The 23,188-nt window shown below is 42.5% G+C and overlaps 1 protein-coding gene across 2 annotated transcripts in view; it reads left to right on the forward strand.

The window, feature by feature from the left end:
* Positions 1 to 23,188, forward strand: part of GABRG3 (gamma-aminobutyric acid type A receptor subunit gamma3) — a 434,279-nt gene that overhangs the window by 375,033 nt on the left and 36,058 nt on the right. For both annotated transcript variants that reach the window (XM_055142221.1, XM_004617564.2), the window contains exon 6: positions 11,743 to 11,880. In XM_055142221.1, the coding sequence (XP_054998196.1) occupies positions 11,743 to 11,880 (138 nt within the window). The remainder of the gene's footprint in view (positions 1 to 11,742; positions 11,881 to 23,188) is intronic.

The raw sequence follows: 23,188 nt of genomic DNA on the forward strand, positions 1-23,188 counted from the left end.
GTGGGTCGAGTGCAGACTTTGACCTACTTACCATTCATTATTTAAAGCAAATGCCACCCTGCTCCAGAGGGAAGGCTGCCGAGTGTAATTCTTCTCGGAGAACACTGGTACTTGACCTGCTGGAAAGGGGTCTGGGAGGAGCCTTCAAAGTCAACCATGTTGACAGTTGTGTACCCCTCACTCTTTGTTGCTAGAGCAGCCAAAGACAGGGATCCCCTAAAATAGAACCTTTTAGAGTCCAGTGCACACGGAGGTTAACTTTCAATGCAGTTTTGAGTGAAGAATTCATTTAGTACCTTGTCTGACACAGTGACTAAATACTGGTGAGCAGGGCACTGGCCAGATAATTCAGGGGTTGAGGCACTTGCTTGCACTTGGCTGACCCCGAGCTCAATAGTCAGTACCCAATATGATCCCCCAAGCCCCAATAAGAGTGATCCCTGAGCACAGAGTCAAGACTAAGCCCTAAGAACTTCCAGGTAGTCCCCAAACAAATTAAGATCAGGATATTTAAGGAGAAAAACTGATCGACACTCGAGAGGTTGGAGGTCCAGAGGGATATGCTGTATGTGGGGTGGCCCCCTCACTGTTCTGCAGGAGGCCTCCCTGCTGCTTCTCCCCATCATGAAGAGAGGACTGTGATCTTTATCCAATGAGGAATAAACCTTCCTCATCTGCCTTCCAAAGGCCCCCACCTCCACATAGTTGTGGGGGCCAAGACTCCGACATATGGACTTTTGGGAAAGGAATCTAGGATATTGTCTGGAAATCAGGATACCCATCACTTAGTTTATATTTCACAGGCCAGAGTCATAGACACTCTTAATTTTGGGGGTGAAAAGAGGGTTTGGGCCACACCTGGAAGTGCTTACGACTCCTAGCACTTTGAGGTGTGCAAATTGATCTGTTCATGGATCAATCCTGCCAGTGCTTGGGGGACCATAAGAGGTACCAGCAATGGAACCTGGGTTAGCTGCGTGCAAAGCAAATGCCCTACCCATTGCACTACAGCTTCAGCCCCGACAGTCTTAATTTTTTAATAGGATTATAATCTTAACTCGTGTAGGTGGCAAAATCTGAGTGATAACCTCTGCTTTTCAGTACCTCTGTTTTGAGCCTTTCTTATAGACTTTAATTTGATAAAAATTTGACTTTACAATACCTATTTTGTTGAATAACTGTATGCTTGATTTTGTAAAACATGTGAACATTCCTCTAGTTCCTTTTTGACATTGAAAGTAAAATCTTTATTTTAAAAGTTATTGAAATAGTGAAAAATAGCATAATAAAATAATTTTGAAGATTTAATCACTTTAAAGAAAACTTCCTGGGAGATGATGAGAGGAAACCTGTTGGAAAATGTACATTAGTGGAGGGATTGATGTTGGAATATTGTATGACTGAAATCGAATCATGAACAGCTTTGTAAGGGTGTATCTCACAGTGATTCAATTTAAAAAAGTTTAAAAATTAAATTTCCAATTATATAGACTATAATGCCACCAATTAAGATATAATCATCACCTATGTAAATGGGAATACTTGCTTGTTTTCAAAATATTCATAATTTTAAGTCAGACCAGCGAAGCATTCCTTGGGGTGGAGAGATAGCATCTGTATTTAAAATCTCTTCAGAGGTGTTTTAAATTCTGCTTACACTCTCTGGCCCTTTTTTCTTTCCTTGTGAAGTGGTCACTCCTGGTAGCATTCAGGGGGCCATGGGGTACCAAGACTCAAAGTCAGGCCTCCTGTGTCCAAAGCACCTCTCCAGTCTAAGCTCTCTCTCCACCCTGCTGTTGACCTTTTAATAGAACAAGAGTACAGTAAACGCCCTCTGTCTGTCCCGCAGAACCAACTCTTGCTGAACTGGCTTTGTCCATCTCTTCTCCTATTTGTCAAATAACCCTGGAGAGCAAATGTTGAACATCATATGGATTCTTCCCTAAACGCTACATTCGATTCCTCGAGCAGATACATGCCTCTGTTCATCCAGAGCCGTGCTTATCACATGAACACAGTTGCTAGTAATACCTGCCTATGCTGGAGCACTCGGGCCAAGGGTGGATTCTCTGCTGCCTTTTTATAGTTGAGGTGTGCAAATCCGTATCAGTCAAGGGCTACACATTTGCCATTTGGTTGATAGTTCTTTCAAGTCTCTTTTAACCCACAAGACGTCTTTCACTGGGGCCGAAATGGGCCATCTTGCCTGTCAGGTTCCATGCTCCTGTGTCTGAACTCCCCATTTCTCCACACGGGAGCTTCAGAGTTAATTCTTTTGGCAAGAGCACTTGTTAGGCAAGTCTGAGTGGGGTGTGACAGAGAAGCTTAATGCCAAGCTCCGGTTTTGGTCTTCCCTTCGGACCCTAGGCCCTTCGGAGACTGTGGAGAGACAGGCTTCAACACTCCCCGCCTCCCTGTATTCATCAGCTGTGTTTGTTCTGTAAAAGGCACTTTCCCGAATGAGTGTTTATTTAGCCTGAAATTAAATACATGCAAGACACCCAGGGAAAAATTTACTTCCCTTTATTTCTCACTCTTCAGTGTGTTTTGTTGGTGCCCAGCACTTTCCAGACCTGTCTCTTGTCAGGAGGGAACTTACTTAGATCAGTGCTCCATTGCTACTATAGATGTCTTCATGGCTTTTACCATTGGAAATTCGTTCTGATTTTTCTACATCTTGATCATGCAGTTTAGGACGTATTAACTACATTTTCCATAGTTGGTGCCTTGTTGGACTGGAGCGATAGCACAGCGGGTAGGGTGTTTGCCTTGCATGCGGCCAACCCGGATTTGATGCCTCCATCCCTCTCGGAGAGCCTGGCAAGCTACCAAGAGTATCCCGCCCGCAAGGCAGAGCCTGGCAAGCTACCTGTGGTGTATTTGATATGCCAAAAACAGTAACAACGAGTCTCCTGATAGAAATGTTACTGGTGCCCGCTCGAGCAAATCGATGAACAACAGGACAACAGTGCTACAGTGGTGCCTTGTCACTTTTCTTGTAAAGTGCTTATGTTTTTCATGTTCTCAATTTTATAAGTTAGGTTTTTTGTTTGTTTATTTGTTGGGGGGAGTTTTTTGTTTGTTTTGGGAGGACACTGTTGATGCTCAGGGGCTATTCCTGGCTCTGCTCTCAGGAATTACTCTTGGGGGTACTCAGAGGACCATATGGGATGCCAGGGATCGAACCTGGGTCAGCCACATTCAAGGCAAGGACCCTCCCCGCTGTACAATCTCTCTGGCCCCTAAATGAGATTTTCTCATTGGTAAGGCTTTCTGAAATTCAAAGTCATAGAGAAATCGGTCATGTTTCTCTTCTCTTCATATTTTTGTGGCCTCTCTCATTTCCTTGGAGTTCTGGTACATGTTCCTTCCCTCACAAAACTTCTGCAACATAAACTCATCCTTATGCTGCTCTAAATTTCCTCCTGTATTATATACTGATGCTCAGAGTCTTTGCCCTTCTCCTGCTCCTCTAGACAGTGACCCACCCATGCAGACTTGTGTAGAGTGTGGAATTCATAGTATTGGATAATTTCATAAACTAACAGCCCTGATTGCACCTCTCCTGTTCATTCATGATCCATTATTCTTCCAAGTGCAATTTACAGTCTCCAAGTATGGAAACTGAACAAAGAAGCTACTGGTATTCTTATTGTAATAGCTTTAAAGCACACATATAACTTAAGTCAACAACTTCAATTGATAAGTTTTCCTGTACAGAAACATGGTATTTGCCCCCTCTTGTTCAATTTTGTCACAATTTATGGACTTCCCTTTATAGGATTCCACATTTTTGTTAAATTTATGCTGGCTATTCTGTGATTTTTTTTAAACTGTTGAAGAAACATTAGTGTTTCATTGTTCCTTTTGTGTTTTCTAGACGCTAAAACATTTTTAATAATGCATATGTCTCTCATTATTTATTCATTTATTTTCCTCAAAGTCTGTTGATAAATGTATCCAATATAATAATAAACAACAATGGAGGTAATATATTTACTTGGTTAAAATTTTAAAGAAAAGCAAGGTTTTTCTTTAATGTTTTCCAATTAATTCAGATTTTAGGAAAATATACAATGCATGAACATAAACACTAGTGAAAACACTAAGTTCTATTGCACTGCATGTCTTAACACAGCTGTGTGCTGGACTTGATCAGAGATCTGTACTTTCTGTGGAAGTCATGTGATGAATTATAGACATGAATTTCCACTCTTGGATTCCTATTAATCCCACAAGTGGTAGTGAATCAAAAAATAATATGCTATTGTACTCCGCTAATTGGTGATGCTTTGCATCTGAGTCTGCCGTGTTCTTTTGATGGATTGTGTATCCTTGTTCTATTGACCATGTCACAATTGTTCAATTGCTTTCCCTGCTTTGACTGCTGCCTGCGCTGTCTTCAGAGCACTGAGCATATCGGTTACAGAGACGCTGGAGTTTATTGTGTCTCTGTGGATGATGCTTTGTCACACTGAAATTCTTTCGCAAACTTTTCTTTATCATCAAGAGGACCTAAATAGGTTTAGAAGAGAAGCTGACACCATAGCCGGGATAGTGAAGCACAAAATCTTTGCTCGTGGGAGCCCCTGACTCAGTCCCCAGCAACACCTGGTTCCCCAGCACTGTTGAGAGTAGCCCTGAGCACTGTGCCAGGAGTAGCCCATGTACCACTGGATGTACCATATCTGAAACTCTGAACATTAGAACTTGCAGAATACACTGTGTTAAATCTGATTCTGCTGGCCAGAATGACCACCTTCATGGTATACTGGATCGTCTGCCAGTGAAGTAATCAATGTCTCTGAGTCACTAATGTTTCATGTATCATGTGAGTCATTAAATCACGCATAATACATGATTTGACAAATTTGTACTTTACTATGTGTTTCACTATTTTTTAAATTTTTATTTATTTTAAAATTTATTATAGTTCAGGTTAGATGATTACATTAGTGCCAAAGTATATGGCACTGGTGTACAAAGTTACTTCATCCTTCAAAATGCCCAACTTCACCATCAAAATGCCCAAGACTTTCCATCAGTGTCCCTATGTCCCCTCTCAGCTAGTCATCATCCCCTCCCACTTCTCTATCCAGGTTTGGTAATCAGCACTTTAATCCAAGGTCAAGGGTTTGTCAATGTTTGATGTTAGTTTTTCCCTTGTTTTGTCTCCCTGTTCCACAAATGAGTAAAATTATCTTATATTTTCCTTCCTCCTCTAATGCAATGCCCTCTAGTTTTATTCACATTACAGCAAATTGCATGATTTTATTTTTACTTAGAGATCCATAGTATTCTATTGTATATACCATCATTTTTTTTCCCTCATTCATCATCTGTTGTTGGACATTTAGGTCATTTCCATGATCTATTTATATTAAGTGCTACAATGAACATAGATGTGCATATCTTTTTAAAATGAATATTTGTGTGTTTTGGGGTAGATGTCAAGATGTAAACCAGTTCTGGCAGGGATACTGAATGACTTCATCTAAAAAGCAAAGATCAAACAGCATAAGCAACCAAACTTGTCATAGTTATTTCATATCAATAATTTCACTAATTGACAATGGACTTCTCTCCTAAGAAGGCACAGAATGGCTGGGTTTCTGGGAAATAGAATCCAACTTTATGTTGCTTGTAAGAGATGCACTTGAATTCTTGCAGTATTACAGGCTCAAAGTGAAGAACTGAAAATACTCATATAGGCTCCTGGTAGACTAAAGTAGGGACAGCCACAATCCTATCAAAGAATGTAACATCCACATTAAAGAAAATCATCAGATAGAGCGTTATTCTACTCTCATTATTTTGAGATATGTCATTCCCAACGTCCTCCCTTCTGAAATCTTACATGCCATTTCGCCGGCAAAGCCAAGTACAGCACCCGGTCCAGACAAGGTCAGACACAAACACCTGAAGAATCTGCCTCCAGTACTCATCAATACACTAGCTCAGCTCTTCACACACTACCTGTCTGTGTGCAAGGTTCCATCCCAATGGAAAACCAGCAGGACCATTTTATTGTACAAGAAGGGAGACATCCACAACATTGGCAACTATCACTCAATCTTCCTGTTCAACAGGAAGTGAACACTGTCTACAAGTTGTTCACTCAAGTCATCCTGAATAGAATAGGCAGAACACTAGACGAAGGACAGCCATGCAAGCAAGCTGGATTCCAAGAAGGATTCAGCACAATCGACCATATCCACACAGTGACCAAGCTCATTTAAGTATCACGAGAGTTCAAGATGCCACTCTGTCTAACGTTCGTCGATTTAAAGAAGGCCTATGATTCTGTTGAGACTGAAGCGGTCATCAAAGCCCTAGCCAAACTCAGTACATCAAGATCCTCCTCGAGCTGTATTATGGATTTCCCACCAGGATCTCACCATTCTACAAGGAAGTAATCATTGATGTAAAGAGAGGGGTTTGGCAGGGTGATACCATTTCACTGAAACTCTTCAGTGCCACCCTTGAGAACGTCACGCGACAACTGGAATGGGAAGGAATGGGAGTGAAGATAGATGGTTGGCAACTACCACCACCTCCGCTTCGCTGATGACATCGTTCTAATAACACCAAACATTAGCCAAGCGGTACAAGTGCTAGCAGACTTCGACTGCAAGTGTGGAAAGGTTGGACTGCAGCTAAATCTCAGCAAAACAATGTTCATGAAAAATGAACTAGTCCCTTACATTTCATTTGCTCTCATGGAACAAACATCTCCGAATGCAGCAGCTATCTGTACCTGGGTCAAGAACTTAACATGAGAAACGACTTGGGGCCAGAACTGCACAGGAGGAAGAAAGTAGCATAGAATGCCTTCAAGAGCATCAAAGAAGTGGTTAAGAGGATGAAGAACCTCTGGCTGCAGACACATCTTTTCAACTCCATCATTCTTCCTGCACTAACATACGCCTCAGAGACCTGGGTCCTATGCAAACAGGATGAGAACACTATTCGGGTATCCCAAAGAGGAATCGAAAGAGCTATGCTTGGAGTATCACGTTTCACTCACGTGAGAGAAGGAATCTGAAGTTCCGACCTCCATGGACGATCAGGAATCAGGGATGCTGTTTCATTTGCCAAGTCAGATAAGCCGAACACATAATGTGATTTAGAGACGACCACTGGACTAGAGCTGTTACCAACTGGATTCCACGGGACATCAAAAGACTGCGTGGCTGCCCACCTACAAGATGGTCAGACTTCTTCATCAAAACCCTGAATGAACGGTTTGAGGCTCTTCATGTTCCTGGAGTGAGCAGATACCATTGGGCTACACTAGCACTAGGGAGGGACGAATGGAGACGTTACTGGCGCCCACTCGAGCAAATCGAAGATCAACCGGATGACAAGTGATAGAAGTGAGACATTAGTCTGTCTCATTATTTTTAAGAAAAGGAATGATTATTAAGCTTTCACTATAGGTAGATTTTTAAAAGTCCAGCGAGAAAAAGAATGTGATTCACCAGATTTAGTTTCAAATTAACATATGTTTCTGGCTAGGAAGTGATTATGTGAGTAGATGATAATAAAGTTATATCCAACCCAATAATTAGATATCAAGCTGGATCTCATGATGTTTGTAAAATAACAGGGTTAAAAATAAAATATCTTTATTTTAATGAAAGAAATGGGCAACCATTAACAGAATTACCCCCTTAAGGAATGTGAGCACAGCATGAGACTTTGTAGGCAGATTAAGAGAGACGATTTTGAATTAACTTTCTGATATGAAAACTTCCTCTTCTTAACCACAGGGCAATTCCCTCTGTAAAATTAATATCAAGTAGCATGTTTCAATGTCAAGTAATGCACATATTCACACACATACATCTGATGCTGAGTTCAAAAGACAATATTCTAAATAGTTTTAGAATCATTAAAAATTTGCATATAGATGAAACTATGACATCATCAAATTGGGGGAATACATAGCCCACCTGCTTGTAGACTTTCTTAAACATAAATGCAAGACAGAAGGGAGCAATGGGTTTTAGATGTAATGCTTTCATTTTAAAAGTCAGTATGCTGAATGTACAACAAAATGAAACAAAATGAAACTGAGAAGAAACTCAGGCGACTAGGAGCCTTTCTCCAAATGATTCAGTCACCCCACAGCATTCACTGACTCCTCAGGGGGCTTTGGAAAGACTTCTAATGGCCCTTTTCTAAAGCAATCAACACAGATGCCAAATGACAGAGGAGAACATTTGGTGTTTTGTAGAAATGCCACAGGGTGAGTCTAAGACCCTGACCTCTATGTTGTCAGCTGAGGGGCAAGCAAGCATCCCCCTGCCTGAGACAATAATTTCCTGAGCCCTCTGCCTCCTGAAGGCAGGGGGCAAGCCTATGTTTGAGTTCACTCCCCCTTCCTCAAGTGACCCTCATTTCTGACACAACGTAAGTTTCATGTGTATAGTTTTTCACTACTGCACACACCCCCCAAACACCCAGTTGCTGACCCCACCCCCTCACTCCATGTTCCTGTTACCTTGGCCTTCTGGAGACCATTTATCTGTCATCAGAATCCAAGGCTTTGCTTGTTATTGTTCTGACTGTTCATTTGCTTTCTTTCTCTAAACTCTATGAGCAAAATCCTAAATTGTCCTTCTGGTGCATTTCACTTAGTATAACCCCAGGCTCTATCCCTTTGCTCACAGATGGCGAGATTTCGTTGCTCTTAGAGTAGGCTGTATTTCATTGCATCCACATGCCAGGCCTTCTTTGGGCATTCATCCATCATTGGCCCTTGCTTTGTTTCTGTACCCTGGCTATTGTGAATAACATCATTGTAAATAAATGTGTGAATATATCTTCCACGATGCCTGTTTTCACATTCTTCAGGTATATACCTAGGAGGTATAGACCGTATATACCAGTATATTCAGGTAGATACTGGTTCACGTGGCCATTTGATTTTTAAGTTTTGAGGAGCTGCCATATTGTTTTCATGGGGACTGCATCCATTCCTGATCTCACAAACACTGAAAAGTTTGCTTTGTCTCTCCACATGTTGCACAATGGTTTTTTTGTTTTGTTTTTAATTTTAGGATGGGCACAATGATACACAATATTGGTAAGGATGGTGTTCCAACACCTCCCATCATTGTCTCAGTACCCTCATCCTGTACCCCGTACCCCTGCCTTGGTAACCTCAGTTCTGTAGATCAGTTCTCAGCTTCTGTTTGTCTTTGGCCATTTGTTTTTCCCTTACTATATTTCTTTATATTTCACATATGAGGAAAATCATTCTGTAGCTGTCACTCACCTTCAGGCTAACTTTATTCAGCATAATATTCTTCAGACCCATCCACATAGTATCAAAGTACATAATTTCATCCAATTGTCAACAATATTCCATTCTATAACTGTACCAGAGATTCTTTATCTGTCCATCTGTTCTTGGATGTTTGGGGTTGTTTCCAGATTTAGAAATAGTGAGTTTGGGAATTTGTAAATAGTGCTGCAGTGTACACAGGAGTACAAACATCTTTCCTAAGTAGAATCTTAATATAGATGACGAGAAGTGGAATTTCTAGGACATACAGAAGCTCAATTTTGAGTGTTTCAAAAGTTTTCCAAAGGTGTTGAACCAGTTGAACCTTCATCAACAGTGATGAGGGCTTCTTTTTCCCCACATCCCCATGACAATGGTTGTTTTGTTTATGACATCTGCCAGTCTCTGTGGTATGAAGTCATATATCCATGTTTATTTTGATTTGCATTTCCCTGATGACAAGTGGTGCAGAGCATTTTTTTCTATACCTACTGACTATCTGTATGCCTTCTCTAGGAAACTTCATATTTTAATGGGGGTTTTGGTTAAATTTTGAAAGTGCTTTAAAGCTCTTTATATACCTTTTGTCAAATGAGTGGTAAGCAACTAGTTTTTCCCAGTGAGATGTCCTATTATTCTGATATCATTTTTTTGGTGGGACAGAATCTTCTTAATTTGATGCTGTTCCATTTGCTTATCTTTGCTTCTGTTGCCCCATCATTGTTTATTGAAAATGCCTCTATATTTTAATGTTTTGAGGATCTCTGCCTATATTTTCCCCAATATAGTTTATGCATTTGCTCTGATACTCAGGTCATTAATTCATTTTGAACAGACTTTTATTCTTGACATGAGAATGGGTTTATTTTTTTTACCATGTATCTGACGAGTTTTCTCAGCACCATATATGAAAGAGTCTTTTCCTGCTCCACTTTATACTCTTATCACTTGTATCACTTGCATCACTTATCATCCCATTGATCCTCCATTCGCTCAAACGGGTGCCAGTAATGTCTCCATTTGTCCCTGTCGTGTGCTAGTGTAGCCCAATGATATCTGCTTGCTCCAGGAACAGGAAGAGCCTCAAATCAATCCTTCATTCATGGTTTTGATGAAGAAGTCTGACCATCTCACTGTATTTTCTTATCAAATACCTTTAATATATCTGTTGAGACAATCATTGGTCAAGGCAACCATGCTGGCAATGACTGGCAGAAAGAGAAAATAATGGAGAGCACTGGTTGTTTCATAATAAGTTTGCAAACTGTGGGTTGAGGCTACAATGCAGCATTCATAGCTCTGCGTTGCATGCCTTGCACACGACTGACTGGGTTTGATCCCCGGAACCCCCATAGGATCCCCTAAGCCCTGCCAGGAGTGATCCCTGAGCGCAGAGCCAGGAGTAAGTCCTGAGCACTGCTGGGTATGATCCCAAAATTTTTTTGGCAAATTGATCTAAATGTTAATTTATCTGTTGTTGGAATACTGTAAAATGTTTGAAAGCATTCACACAGCCCTTGGGAACAGTTATGTGTATATCAGTGCAATCATTTTGTAGTTGGGCTCATTCAAAAAGGTGGAACAGATGTTTTCCCCTTCTATAGCTCTGGTTCAGACAGACAAGATTACTCTCAGGAGCCCTGGAGGCAGGAGGTGGTGGGAGGAGGAGCAGGGTGTGGTCAGGTGACAGCAGGAGCTCAGGAATCAATGTGCCAGGTCAGAGGAACCCAGCCCAGAGACTGTGCTCTTGCCCCAAGTGCTGTTCCAAGATGAAAGCAGGAGTTAGGCCCAGGCAGTCTGCATGGTTATCCTCACAGTGCCTGCCTCTGAGACAGGACAGGCCCCTTCCATCACCCCCGCCTGAGGCATATCGCCAAGCCTGGGCAGCAAAAACTCAGACCATCTTATTCCCCAGAATAATGAACATGGTAACCAGAACATGATAACCAGTCTCTGGAAAGTTTAAGGAACTAGAACTTCAAGCTGATGAAACTCAGCTGGTCTCTGCTCCCCAAAGCAGGAGATTAAAGGGGGGTAGGTAGAGGGTAGGTAGAGGTCAGTGTCCAGCAGGGGGTACCCAGCTGTATCAGTGACCCGCCCAGATTGAGGGTTTCAGGCTGGAGACTAGAATCCTGGATGTGGCCCACATAGGAACATTCTGGGTTGTTTGGCTTTTGCGGACTTTGAGAACAATTCTGACTTTTTTCCGGACTTTGAGAACGATTTTGAGAGAAAGACGCAGTCTTCATTTTAGAGTATTATTTCAATGGCCTGCTATTGAATGATCAGAGTTATAACTTTGACTCCACCGTTTCATAAGCCTGACATTGTGACACGAGGGCTGGGACAGGGCTCAGAGTTAGATCTCCTGACTCACACGTGGAGGGTCTGGGTTCCATCTCTGGCACTGCAAGAATAAAGCATTCCTGTGTGTTCTGTGTACTTTGCAGATGGCTACCCTAAGGAAGAAATGATTTATAGATGGAGAAAAAACTCAGTTGAGGCAGCGGATCAGAAGTCCTGGCGGCTTTATCAGTTTGACTTCATGGGCCTGAGGAACACCACGGAGACTGTGACCACTTCTGCAGGTAGGAGTTAGCTTCAAGAAGTACAGCTTTCCCAAGGATGGGCCTTCCCCTGCTCATGCCTAACCCTTCACACAGTCACACATTCACTGGAGAAGTTCTTCTGTGTGATGTAAGTGATTATGTTAGGGCAACCATGACTGAGACTCGGTGATATTTGAGGCCCCACAACCAATTCACACTGAAAATCGATGTAACTTTTTTTCAAAAAGAATGTTGTGATAGAGATGGGCTAATGGGGGTGAGACTCGCTTTGTATTTTTAAGCCCATATTATTTGGATTATGTCTGCCCCTCTAACCAGAGTTTCTCACTATTTATATCAACCAATTTTACCAGTGGTGAGAGATCTAGGGCTTCCCCCAGAGGCAATGAGAAGCCAAGAATTGTGAGGATTCATGAATGAAAGAAGGCGACATGAAATATACCTGAGTTGTAGATTCTAGCTTGTTCTTTTTCTTCACTCTAAACTTTATCTCGAACCTTGAGGGTGGTGGTTTTTCCACAGTGTACAGAATGCAAATATTGTCACCAATTTGATGTTATTAAGTGATCATGCATATTAGGAAGTATAATTAGATAGAGCTATTTCACCCATTAGCATATTCGAACATTTTTTGGCTTTGTTTTCTTAGGCAAATAGTCTATTTGCCTATTACCATGGTCCGTTACTTTGCAGAATGTTGAGTGCACAGAGGGTCCAAGTTGGTGGTTTTTACTGTTCTTATTGTTTGTTAAGATGAATAATGTATCGGCTCTTAGGATTTCAGAGTAACGCGTTTCCTTGGTGACTATATTAAGATGTAAATTTTGATAGTGGTAAACATCTTTAAAGGGCAGTTCAAATTCTTGATGGAATTACGAAATAAAGAATCCTTGGCACATTAAAAAAAAAAAATGTCTGAGGATCTAGGCCAAAGGCTCCAGTGGTAGAGCACAGGCCTTGCACTGGCCCTGACCCTGACATGGTTTCCTTAACACTTTCCCTGAAGATCCTCGATGCTCTTTGGTGGTGCTGTGTTCCCACAGTGTCGCTGGGACAAGTGGCCAGAGCACTCTGGGTCTAGCTGCACTGCGTCCCTGGCCTGGTGTAGAGATCAGGTCCATGTCACCCTCTGGGCAGCATTGCAAGGAGCAGCCCTGCACCCTTTAAAAACAGCAGAGGGAGAAAAGGCCTAAAGGTTTCTTGATCAGCAGAGAAAGACTCTGCCTCCTGAGGCCTCCTGGTGGGAGGTGAAAAGCGGCATTTGTGTTTAAATATTAACTCAGAGAATGAAGAGCATGATTTATTAGATTGAACCACGGAGGCAGTGTTTGGGGAGAGGCTTTTTCCCAATAATGAGTCATCAGTGACTTGCTCCCTGCTCCTTACTTAAGAGGTTGAAATTCACTCCCACACCTCTGGGGTATCAGGGATCCCAAGCAAAGGGAACCCAAATGTTGTTCTAACATTTGCATGTTCATGGTGCTCTTCACTTCCTGCTCCTCTGAGTAGGAGGACGTTTAAGGAAAGGAAATGCAAAGGCCACATTGAACAGACCTGGCTTGGGGATGGAAAATAGAAGGCTAGAATGTGGGCATGGGGAATGAGGGAAGTTAAGGGTCTGAGCAATTATGCTCTTCAGTATCATTTGGGGATAAAAGCATGAGAATAATCACTGTGAAGGCAGGATTCAGTGGCGAAGATATCAACTCAGGTTCCATCCTGAGCACCCACAGTGGCCCTTGAGCCCTGGCAGGAGTGAGCACTGAGCCGGGGATCAGTTTTGAACACCACCAGGTGACCAAAAATAAATAAATAAATAAATAAATAAATAAATAAATAAGAAAATATAGATTTTACAAGTAGCTTTTCAGAGTTCTTGGAGAAACATGACAGGAACATTAGAAGTTGGCAGTAGTAGGGCATTTGCATTGCATGCGGCAGACCCAGATTCGATCCCCGGCACCCCATATGGCCCCCTGAGCCTGCCAGGAGTGACCACTGAGTGCAGAGCCAAGATTCAGACCTGAGCTTTGCCAAAAATAAAACAAAATATATCTCATAGTCCAGTGAAATTATTTGGTGATTCACCAATTATTTGCAAGTCTGGCAAATAATGGATATGTGGGATTAGACAAATGCCAGACAGGAGGGAACAAAACAAGAGTGGCGCAATCAGTAACAGACCCCTGGTACATGTGGGAGGAAATTCCTTTTTTTTTAATATTTCTTCTTACTTTTTTTATTGAATCACTATGAGATAGTTAAAAATGCTTTCGTGATTGATTTTAGTCTTACAATGTTCCAACATATCCATCCCTCCATCAGTGCACATTTCCCACCACCAATGTCCCCAGTTTCCCTCCTTCCCACCCCCAGGGCACATTCATTCTCTCTCTCTCTCTCTCTCTCTCTCTCTCTCTCTCTCTCTCTCTCTCTCTCTCTCTCCTTCTCCTTCTCTTCCTTCTCCTTCTCCTTCTCCTTCTCCTTCTCCTTCTCCTTCTCCTTCTCCTTCTCCTTCTCCTTCTTGTCCTTCTCCTTCTCCCTCTCCTCTCCCTCTCTCTCTCTTCATCTCCCTCTCCTCCCTTCTTCCCTTCCTCACTTTGGGCATTATGGTTTGCAATACAGATACTGAGAGGCCATCATGTTTGCTCCTGTACCCACTTTCACCCACTTGCCGCACACATCTCCCATCTAGAGCAATCTTTCCAACCATCATTGCCAGAATGGTCCCTCTCTATCCCAACTGCGCTCTAAAAGAAATTCTTATTTCCTTGATGGAGAAAGGCCACCATGTTCAGCCCAGCGGGCCTTTTTTTTTGTGAATCAAACCAGATCTGAACAAGTTGGTCAACATGCCTCTGCAGTAGAATCAGAACAAACAGAGGAAGGTGCCTGAGCTCAGACCTGGATCAGGCCGGATGTGGATCTGAAATGATTCCTCCCCAGGGACTGCACCCCTCATCTGCTTTCCTGCCTCCACAGGTCTTCACTTAAGGCTTCCAGACTTCCTGCAAGTCAGAAAGGTTTTATGTGCATTCTCTAACTAGCTGTAGAGCTGTGAGCAAAACCCTTTATCTGAGGATCCACGGTGCTCTTTGGTGATTTACTGTTCTCAAACACAGCCCGGGAGCTGAAACTAGAAAGTCTAAATAGTTGATCAACTGTCACTGTATACTATGCAGCTATATGTAGATGGAAAATGGTACTCGGGGCAGCTTTCTCACACATCACAGAGCCCAGACATCAGAACCACAGAACTCAAAACTCAGCGTGGCCAAGTCATGCCCACAGTGAGGTATTGGTGAGCCAGATGCTTCCAGAGCCAGTCTATCACACGCCCTGTTAGCTGTGTGGAAGGTTTATGTCCATGGGGGTATTAAATATAGGAAAAAAAGTAAATTTTTGTGAGATGTTAACAATTACTTTACAAATATATAAGCAGTGAAATGCTCACTAAAAATTGGCTATTTTTCCCCAGCTATTTCCCATACCAACTGGCAGTCATCAAGAAATATATTTCCAACTACTATTCTTTACTGAAAGTTGACATATAGAATTGTATAAATTTAATGTGCATTACTAATGCCTAATGCTACTCAGCTATAGATTCAACTGCTGTGGGGGGCGGGGAATAAATTTGCTCCTCTGTGATGCCATGCAACCCTCGTTCCTTTCTAGTGCTTAGGATCTATTTGATTACTAAGTTTGATGATCAGACTACAACCCATTTGTCTCTATTCACCACATTGCAAATTGTTTCTCCTGAACTGACTGACTCCACTTTATATGCATGTCGCCATCAATGGCATCTGTGCTGTTCTTCGTAGGTTCAATCATGTATTAACTTGTTTGGTTGCCAAAGATACACTGGGAAAGCTAGAATGTGTCTTGATCATGCACAGCCACAGGGACTTAGGAATTTAGAGTCTATTAAGACATGTATTCATGAGCCCAAGTGATAGTACAGAAAGAAGGCAAGGTGCTTGCTTCACAAGCAGTTTGATTCCTGGTACCCTGAGAAGCTCCAGGCATCACTTCTGAGCACAGAGCAAAGAATAGCCTCTGAGCACCTCTGGGTATGGGGTAATATCTTCCTCGTCCCCCCAAAAGGCATATTAATATAAGTGTTTCCCATCAGCTGCTGCAGGAGCAAGAGGAAAACTCACTGCTGGCAATCTGGGGAAGATTCACATGTGCACACAGGTTTCTGCATGAGGGGACAATGTCAGGGTTAGCAGAAGCATTCCCTAAGCATAGCAATCACTCGGGAAGTAATTCTTCCCACATTCTCCTCCTGCAAAAGGCCAACATGCATCCACACCAGGAAGAATTGTGTAAGGTAAATCAGCTGGCACTTAATCCAGACTTCTCAAACTCTTCAGCACATCCAAAAATGCTATATGGTGGAATACCCAGTAATGGACAGAATGGCAGGATTATTCTGCAAATTATCCCACTGCTTTCTGGGTTCTGAGGCTGTTTGACTAACTGTCATAGCTGAGGACAACACACAGCCCCTCCCACAGAATCAGGATGGAGTCAATGGTGCAGCCCGTTTCTTGAACAAACAATAAATATCTGCATACACTTTTTCATTTGTACCTTGATCAAGGGAGAGAATTGTGTTTTGCATAAGTTTGTTTGCACATATGTTTCTCTTTGTTCGTTTTTATTTTGTTTTGGGGGGCCACATCTGCTGTGCTCACAGCTCACTCCTAACTCAAGGATTGATCTTAGTGATGCTCAGGGGACCAGATGTGGTGCTGGAGACCAAATCTGATTTGCCATGTGAAAGCAAGTGTTTTATCTGCTATATTATCTCTCTGGTAGTTTTATTTCTCATATAAATTTTTATTATGGAGAGTAATACTTTTATCATTATTTAAATATACATTGCTTATTTTCACTAAAACTATAGCTCAGAAAGAATACTATGGTCCACTTAAGATCAGCAGTGTTCAGAGTTTTTTTTTTTATGAACAAAATGTGTTTTCTGGCTTCAAATACTCTTTTTTTTTTTTTTTGGCTTTTTGGGTCACACCCGGCAATGCACAGGGGTTACTCCTGGCTCATGCACTCAGGAATTACTCCTGGCGGTGCTCGGGGGACTATATGGGATGCTGGGAATCGAACCTGGATCGGTCGCGTGCAAGGCAAACGCCCTACCTGCTGTGCTATTGCTCCAGCCCTTCAAATACTCTTAATGGAACCTCCCCAAAAAAGACAGAGTTCAGTTTGGACCTCAACTAATACACTATTTTTAAAAAAAATTTTATTGAATCACTGTGAGATAGAGCCTTACAAATCTGTTCATGATTATATTTCAGTCACACAGTATTCTAACACCCATCCCTCCACCAGTGCACATTTCCCAGCACCAATGTCTCCAGGTTCCCTCCCATCACCCTCCAGCCCCACCCTCTGCCTGCCTCTATGGCAGGTGCCTTTCTTCTCTCTGTCTCTCTGTCTCTGTCTCTGTCTCTCTCTGTCTTTCTATCTCTCTGTCTCTGTCTCTCTCTCCCTCTCTTTCTCTCCCCTCTTTTGGGCATTATGGTTTGCAATATTGACACAGAAAGGTTATCAAAAAAATTCCTTTACCTACTTTTAATCCACAGATCCTGTCCAGTGTGATCATTTCCAGCTATTATTGTCATACTGGTCTCTTCTCTGTCTTACCTACCCTTGGTTCCCCACACACTTGTGGTTGATTCCAACCAATTTTGACCAGTCCTCCTAGCCCCTGTTTTCCCTGGTCATGGATATTACTCTTATAATATATATATATGTGTGTATATATATATTATTTTATATATCACAAATGAATTCAATCATTCTATATCTGTCCCTCTCCTTCTGACTCATTTCACTCAGCATGATAGTCTCCATATCCATCCATCTATAGGCAAATTTCATGACTTCATTTCTCCTAACAGGTATGTAGTATTGCATTGTGTACATGTACTATAGTTTCTTTATCCATTCATCTGTTTTCAGGTGCTCAGGTTGTTTCCAGATTCTAGCTATTATGAATAGTGCTGCAATGAACATAAAAATGCAAATGGTATTTCTGCTGTATGTTTTTGGGCCTGCAGGGTATATTCCCAGAAGTGGTATTGCTGGGTCAAATGGGAGCTCAATTTCTAGTTTTTTGAGAAATGTCCATATTGTTTTCCAAAAAGGCTGGACCAGTTGGTATTCCCACCAACGATGAAGGAGAGTCCCTTTCTCCCCACATCCGTGCCAGCACTGGTTGTTCTTGTTCTTTTGGATGTGTGCCAGTCTCTGTGGTATAAGACAATATTCCATTGCTGTTTTGATCTGCGTGCACCTGATGATTAGTGATGAAGAGCATTTTTTTTCATGTAATACACTATTTTTTATTGAGGGAATTCCCCTGAGAACCTAATTCTCTTGGTATGGAAACACGTATGGGAATATATTTCCTGATTTAAAGAATTGGAGTTCAGAGTGTCTTTAACCTTAAATGAGACACTTCTGGTTTAAGATGTCTGATTGCAAGTTTAAGCTACTTTCAAACCCTGAAGCACAATACTTAGAAGGGTCCAATCTTGCCTAGCTGATGATTGCCCTCAAAATTGTTTTGAAATACATAAAACATCTTTTTGTTTTGCGTTTTGTATGTTTGGTTGGGTGGGGGCATGGCACCACACCCAACTGTGCTCAGGGATTGCTCTTACTGGGGATGGACTTGGGTGGGCTTGCAAGGCAAACCTTACCCTCGATACTCTCTCCAGCCCCTAGAAAGTAGCTCCAGTGAGCCAGGTCTGTGTTCATCCATCTAAAGCCCTGACTTGTGAAGAGAAAGCTTGAGTCAGGCCACCATAAAAGACTTCTGGAAGGTTTTAGGATCAATGAGAACCTCACATAATTGAGCAGAGATTAAGCTGAGCTGGTGTGGCCACAGCCGCCTTGCAGAAGTCCAGCTTCGCACACCTGGGGAAGCATCCTTCCATCTGTGCTCCTCCTCACACAGCCCACAAGAATTTAGGTGTCAACAGTGAAGGCGATTTAATGAATATTTATGAGCCTCGGCAGTGCACCAAGTGTGGCTGAAGATTTGCAGTGTGGAGGGTCACCCCGGTGTTCCGAGGGCGTTTTAGAGGATCTCTGTTAGATAAAGTTCTTTTTATAGAAAAATATGCTGCTTTGTTTTTAATCTCCTAACTCAAAATGATGATAGCAATTATATGCACTTACATAATCCCTTTCTCCCAAGCAGATTAAAGTATTTTCAGCATTATCTCTCTCGCAAATCATTATGAACTTTGAAGGAGGTGGGTATGATTTCTTACTGCCTGTTATTATTATTCCATGCTTTTAAATGTACATAGGTAACAATTCCCAAGATGGGAAAACACTGAAAAACTCACTTTTGTCTGACTGGTCCTACTTTACTTGCAGAAAACATATATAATTTACATACTAATATATCTATTCATCCTTTAAAATATTTATATCCATGCCTTTGCTGTGACAGAATCTTCAGGTAGTTCAAAGAAGTGTAACATTGAGAGTGTTATAAATAGGCCAGCGGGTTGGAGAGGATGTGGGGAGAAAGGGACCCTTCTACACTGCTGGTGGGAATGCTGACTAGTTCAGCCCTTTTGGAAAACAATATGGACAATTCTCAAAAAACTAGAGGTTGAGCTCCCATTTGACCCAGCAATACCACTGCTGGGAATATATCCCAGAAAAGCCAAAAAGTATAGTCGAAATGACATCTGCACTTATATGTTCATTGCAGCACTGTTTATAATAGCCAGAATCTGGAAAAAAACCGAGTGCCCTAGAACAGATGACTGGTTGAAGAAACTCTGGTACATCTATACAATGGAATACTATGCAGCTGTTAGAAAAAATGAGGTCATGACGTTTGCATATAAGTGGATCAGCATGGAAAGTATCATGCTAAGTGAAATGAGTCAGAAAGAGAGAGACAGACATAGAAAGATTGCACTCATCTGTGGAATATAGAATAATAGACTATAAGACTAACACCCAAGATTAGTAGAAATAAGTACCAGGAGGTTGTCTCCATGGCTTGGAGGCTGGTCTCTCATTCTGAGCAACTCAGAGAAGGGAACACCAAGTAAAATGTGGTCGGAGGTCATGCGGGGGAAAGATGATGCGGGCCGAATATAGACTAGAGACTGAACACAATGGCCACTCAACACCTTTATTGCAAACCACAACACCTAATCAGAGAGAGAGATCAAAAGGGAATACCCTGCCATAGTGGCAGTGTGGGGTGGGGGGAGACGGGACTGGGGAGGGTGGGAGAGATGCTGGGTTTACTGGTGGTAGAGAATGAGCACTGGTGAAGGGATGGGTTCTCAAACTTTGTATGGGGGAAACATGAGCACAAAAATGTATAAATCTGTAACTGTACCCTCACATTGATTCACTAATTAAAAATAAATAAATTATTTAAAAATAAATAATTTTTTTTAATTTTTTATCCCAGCAGATGGGACGAGAGGGTGTCTGACTGAGAGAAGTCAGTGAGAGGAGATAGACAGGTGCAGAATGACCCCTTGTTTGTGGGACATAAAAGAGCACAGTAAGGGAGCAACAGGGACCAAAGGCAACAGAACTGAAGAGTTTGTCTGGAGAACTGAGCTCACCGTGGGAGAGGAGGGAGGTGGGAAGGAGGGGGAGTCCCTGGAACATCGGAGGAGGAAAATAGTGGCCTCTGTGATGGCCTGTGTGGTGGTAGGCCATTGCATGCGTGAGACTCTACCACTAACAGTACTGTAAGACATGGCGCCTCCATAAAAATGAGGGAAAATTAAAATATACGTGAATATATACACATGGGACTGCCTGGGATGGATGTACCCTTAGGTGTTCGATGCTGGGCTTTCTCCCTTTCTATTGTGAATTTGAGCAAAACAACTTATGTAAAGTGTGCAATTGCAGTTTATATGTGTGTACACATATATATGAAAAAATATATTTATACATTAACATGTATATGAGATATATTTCACATATATATATGTGATTGGTTTGTATGCAGTATATATGCTTATCATATAGTGGATATTACTTATTACTCTAACTTCTTTGGAGAATACACTGAAAGATTTACACACTGGCTTCATTTAGCCCATAGTGCCCTAAATCAGTGCCCAGCATTTTAGTTGGGCACCCTTGTGAGACCCCCTAGCTTGAAGGTAAATAGGAATACAGGTTTGAAATGATTCCTGTAGGAAAAAAATGCTGTGTTTCTCTTTTGTCCCTCTGCCTTGTTTTTCTGAGTGCTTTGTGGGTAATAAGTCAGTCTGCATTTTCAAGTCAGAGTTTTAAAAATAGAGCCGGTGTCTTCGTTCACAAGATTGAGTGGAACCCTCTCTCAGCCCACAGTGAGTCACCCGCCGCTCTAATTCAAAGCGGAAATGGGAAGAAGCCAGGGCTTGGTCGGATGAACTGTTCATTCACCAAGAAAATTGAAATTCTGTGATACAAATCACATCTGAATATGCCTGTTCTTTAAAAATCAGATTTAATTAATGACTCCGTGAAAGCAGAATTGTCTGGGGCCAGGGAGATAGCCCAGCATTTAGGGCAGTTGCTCCTCCTGCTCCTGACCTCAGTTCAATCCTGTGCCACATGGCCCCCTGAGCCCTGCCGGCACAACCCTAGAGACCCCCAGCACACAGACCGTCAGCAGCGCTGTAGCAATCTTGTGCCCAGGCACTGCACAGTCCAGCCCAGCAGACTAAGAGTTACCAGAAGTGGCCCCCACTTCCTAAATCACAAGAAGCTGTTTTAAGACAGAAAGCACGGGAGCTTTTTCACATGATTTCATAGAGTCGTTCTGATAGCTTGATTTATCATGTCATGGCTAATGATGGTGCTTGGGTAGAAATTGAATCCTGTTCTCATAGAAATGAACCTCTATAGGTGTGTGGGTAAAGTAAGGGACGTAGCATACATAGGGGCTGAGATGGTCTCGGGCCCAGAGATCCTCTAGGGGTGTGGGAATGTGTCCCTGCAGGTAAGGAGGGATGTCCTGTGATCTGTTCAGATTCCATGGAAAGACCATTTTACTTTTTTTTTTTTGAGGGGGGGAAGAGGGCATCCCAAGCAGTGCTCAGGATTAAGCACGGAGCTAGGATTAATCCCTGAGTACAGCCAGGTGTGAACTGAAAGCAAACAAAAGAGAAAATAATATTAATAAACTGAATCAATTATTTTAAAATATTGATATGGCTCATTTTTATGCTTACGGAGGTCATTTTGATGTGTGGATATGAAGAGATGAACGGAAGGGGCTGGAGAGATAGAACGCTAGGGAGGTTGCTGACCTTGCACACACCCAACTCTCAGTTCGATTCCCGGGATCTCCCAAACTCCCCCCAGCACTGCCAGAAGTAATTCCTAAATGCAGAGCCCAGATTAACCCCTGAACATCGCCAGGTATGGCCCAAAAACCAAAGAGAGAGGGAGAGAGAGAGGGAGAGAGAGGGAAACTGAAAATTTTGAAACAGAGAAGATAAATTTGCTTAGTGTTTTTATAGATATAAAACACTAGAATAGCGTAGCACATGGTTCATCCAAATTTTGTTTTCTATGAAGGTCTTGAATGCCTTTGGTAGGAATTAGAGTCGAGTTGTCCACACTGCGTGTGACCTGGAACTTACGTTGAGACTGGGGGAGGAGTCCTGCTTCCTCATGCAGCGCTCCCCCAGGGCCAGGGCCTCCCTGCCCCCCCGTAAATCAGTGGTCCCCAGCCAGGAGCTAGTGCTGCTGCCGACTCCACTTTGGTCTGCCTCCCACTTCCCATTTTAATCACCCACAATCTGGGGGATACAGGCCAGTTTCTCACGATGAGTGAGTGTCTGCTGGAGCCACTTGGCTTGACCAAGGAGATGCCATTAGCGCAGCAAGCCATCTGTCACTCGCCCTCTTTGTCCAGTGACACGTCCCTTATTGATTCTGTTTTTCACTGTCACATCGTCGGCATGAGAGGTACCAGCCAGAGCACAGAGTCCCCAAGACTGTGACTCTCTTCCAGGAGAGTCACTCTAAGGGAGGGCTTCTTACAGCCAACCCCCTCCTGCACCTTCTCTCATCTCCTGCCGTGGGCCCCGACTCATCCCTCCACCTACTTCTGGGTCAGTGAAAGGGGCTGGACTCAGCCATGCTTCTTGTTGTGGTGCAATCTATTTCTACATAGATTTTTCCCTCAGACATGAGGAGATGTAGCTGACCCATTTGAACTCTACCAGGTCACAGTGAGACTCTGATGGTTTCTGTCCTGTTTTGTCCTGTTGCCTTCCTGCTCCTCTTAGTGCCACTC

The sequence above is a fragment of the Sorex araneus genome, chromosome 6 (genome assembly GCF_027595985.1).
Source record: "Sorex araneus isolate mSorAra2 chromosome 6, mSorAra2.pri, whole genome shotgun sequence".
Taxonomy (NCBI): Eukaryota; Metazoa; Chordata; class Mammalia; order Eulipotyphla; family Soricidae; genus Sorex; species Sorex araneus.